The sequence below is a fragment of the Onychomys torridus genome, chromosome 11 (assembly GCF_903995425.1).
Source record: "Onychomys torridus chromosome 11, mOncTor1.1, whole genome shotgun sequence".
Classification (NCBI taxonomy): domain Eukaryota; kingdom Metazoa; phylum Chordata; class Mammalia; order Rodentia; family Cricetidae; genus Onychomys; species Onychomys torridus.
In genome coordinates this window covers 13,467,590-13,471,009 of record NC_050453.1, presented here as the reverse complement: position 1 = coordinate 13,471,009, position 3,420 = coordinate 13,467,590, and the positions used below count along the sequence as shown (strand labels likewise).

The 3,420-nt window shown below is 45.2% G+C and overlaps 1 protein-coding gene across 1 annotated transcript; it reads right to left on the bottom strand.

The window, feature by feature from the left end:
• Positions 1-2,011: 2,011 nt before the first annotated feature.
• LOC118593260 (vomeronasal type-1 receptor 90-like) lies at positions 2,012-2,932 on the bottom strand. The gene has a single exon (XM_036202581.1). The coding sequence runs from the start codon at positions 2,930-2,932 to the stop codon at positions 2,012-2,014; it is 921 nt and encodes a 306-aa protein (XP_036058474.1).
• Between the last annotated feature and the right edge of the window lie 488 nt (positions 2,933-3,420).

Here is a 3,420-nt window from a genome sequence, read left to right as displayed (position 1 = left end):
ATAATAGTCCAGTTTCATTATTTAGATATAAGATAAGGGTCCATATTCTGCCACTGTCCTCTGGACCATTTGTTCAAAATAGTGTTCTCTCCCCATTGTGCATACTTGTCAAAGGTCAGCTGAACATGTTCACATATGTACATGTTCATATATATACATGCTCATATATATACTGCTGAATATGTCTGTATTTTTTGTTAGTGTATATGTGTTTCTTATTCTTTCAAAATCATAATGTCCCAGTTATTATAGCTTTGTAATAACTGTATTCAGGAAGTTTAATGCTTATAGCCTTGTTGTGTCTCAAGTTTGCTTTGCCTGTTGAAGGCTGGCTTAGTCCATTTGAACTATGAAGATCACAGACTGGAATAGACTGGATCACAGACTGGAATAAGGAATAGAGATGTGTTTTCTCATTATCTTTGGATTGTGGGAATTCCAAGACTAAGGTACTGATACCTGATGAAGGCCTTCTTGATGTGTAAAACCTGAATTTGTATCACAGAGGAAGAGCCTTCATTGACTAATAGCTTCTCCTCTACCTTCTCCCCCTCCTCCTCTCCTTTTTCAAAAGGGTCTCGTGCAGCCTAGGTTGGCCTTAGACTCACTCTGTGGCTGCATCTGGCTTTGAACACCTGCTCTTTCTGACTCCACCTCCAAAGTGCTAAGGCTCCAGATGCGCCTGCCCCCTCCTAACACTGTCAGGGGAGCGGCCCCTGCACTTAGCAGGATACCCTCAAACAGAAGTGGTGCCTTTTTATGGAGGATTTCAAGGTCCATGCAGGCCCCATGGTGGGCTCCGTGGATACAAGGAAAGCACTGTGGAGACAGACGGTAAGGGAGTGCACAGCTTCAGACAGCACACGACAGGACAGGACAGAGACTGGTAGGTGCTGGAGGATCTAGTATAGGCCTGTGATGGGTAGCTGGGCTGAGCCCTAAGGGACACAGGATCGCTGTCCTGGCATTTGGGGAAGGGGACCATTTTGTGAGGAAGCTCAGACGTGTGAATCCCTAGAGAGGTTGAAGGGCTATGCTCCAGAAATAAGGCTGGCAAGGTGGAGGCAGGAGGGTGTGCCTGCAGACCCTAGAAGAAGCAGGGGCTGGGATTCCAATAGTGAGACACTGGAGGGATGGTACAGGGGGCTCATCCGGTTTGTATATCTTGTAGAAACTCGACGGGGGTGGGCGGTAGGGAGGATGGGGCACGATGGTGCCAGGCTGCTCAGAAAGACTCCAGGGCTAGGCATGACTGTGGGTTGGGTTAGGCTTTAGATTTTCAAACATATTTCTGTTAAAAAAAAAGCCATCTAGATTTTTATAGGATTTTCATTACCTTTGAAGATCATAGTGTATAGTCTGGTGATTCATGATAATAATAATTTACATACCTAGTTAATGAAATCTAGGCCACCATGACTAGTGATGTATAAAAAATGTTGTAAAGTCTCACCTATTATATGTAAGCTACTCTGTGTTGTAATGATTGAGTCTTCCTTCTGACCACAACTATTATGATCCACACGAGTCTATTAAATGAGTAACAGAATTTATTACGATATAAATTGAGGAAATACTCTCATGAATACAGAACGGAGTAGACAGCTGAAGTCATCCTCTGATCTGACCGGGAGTGAATCCACCTCGTAGGCAGGAGCAGGGAGAAGGGGCATGTGACGGTTCTCCAACTCCTTATAAGAGGTTATGTACAATGGCAGGAAGCACCGCCTCCTTTGGACCTTATAGCCCAAGGTCATAGGCTGAACAAATACCACTACAGGCAACTAAAATTATTAGTAACTTGTATTATTTCAGAATCAGGTAAGCTTGAATGGTAGACTGTGTACTTTTTGATGCATATATCAAAAATAGGTTTAACAGAGAAAGTGTTTCTATGTCTATATTTTTATCTAACCCAGAGATCATGTATAGTATGCCGTGATTGATTACCCCGAAGCCAATGTGCTAGTTCATGTTAAGGAAGCTTGCTCACCACAGAATAATCGAACATTTACTGTCCACCCTGCACGGCTTTCCAAAAGTTAATTATACGTTGTTCAGTGCTAATGAACACCAAAGGACTGAGTGTGGCATAGCCACTGGACACAAACATCTGGACACAACGGTGAGTTGGGTCGTTATTCCACATACTTCTCAAGGAGGAGGCAATGCAGTCCAAACAGTACATGACGGCAAATAAACTCAGTAGCAACAGGATGGTACAGATGGCCCTCTGCTCTGGAGATGCTTTGGGGGAAGTGCTGGTGCTGTGGAGGTGCCGACAGTGCCTCTTATGCCTGCACAAGACACTGACCATGTACATACTTGAAAGCATCATGAGCCCTACGAGAATGGTATCCCGGAAGACAGCCAGTACACAAAGTAAGTATCTGATCAAGTCACTAAAAGGCCAGAGAGAACAGGATTTAGTGACCAATATAAGAGAGTGCGAAGTCATGTTGGGGGTGGCAACAACGGAATTCAGGAAACCGCTAATGGACATACAGAAGGTCCACAGGGAAAGAAAGCAGCATGAGTTGTGGCGAAAGGATTTGTGTTTGAACTTTGACAAACAGGAGCTTCTGGGGCTGAGGATGATGGCCTGGAGGATGCTCAGGTGACAGGTGGCACAAACGGAGACGTTCCTCATCAGCCTGTACAAGGAAATAACTGACCTACATGTGAAGTCGTCCCAAGAACCCTGGGACCCCAAAAGGTCTGTAGCTATGACGGCCATGGCCAGCAGCATCACTATGTGGCTCAGAGCCAAGAGACCAGTTATCAAGTCGGTGGGCTTGTGCCTGGGCTCCTGAGAGAACGTGACCACGCGGAAGAGCAAGAGGATGGTATTGGCTGAGATCCCAAAGGCAATCTCAGAAAAAAAGGCGTTTCTTATGCCATTGTTATCGTACAGGAGGTTGTTTCTATTCATCTTACGGGGGAAAGAAACACGCAGGGCACATCTCAAAGCAAAGCAAGAGAAATCATTTATTACCTATCGCTATCTTCATCAATGTCACACAACACTTACCGCCCGCTTGGAAACATCTGGACCAGTCACAGTGCACCCTGACCTGTCTCCTCATGTCCTCCAGAAGCCGCCCCCACTCTTCCTTCTCCCATCACGTTTTAGTCACGGCTGGACTCTGTTTCCCACGCTTGCTCCCACAGTACATACACTTTCTTATACAATAAAAACTGCCATAGAGTAGCGCAAGCATTTCTTGATTAGCACCTTTTTTTTTTTTTTTTCCAGGGCAAGAACAATGTCTTATTTGGTTTTAATCTTCCTCTTCCTCCTCCTTTCCCTTCTCTCTGAGACAGGGTTTCATGTAGCACAGGCTGGCCTTGAAGACACTGTGTAGCTAAGGATGATTTTAAATTTCTAATCCTCCTGCCTCCAAACCTCCCAGTGCTGGG

What these genes read in the sequence shown, in the direction of transcription:
- LOC118593260 (XM_036202581.1), bottom strand. Translation starts at nt 2,932, where the DNA reads ATGAATAGAAACAACCTCCTGTACGATAACAATGGCATAAGAAACGCC.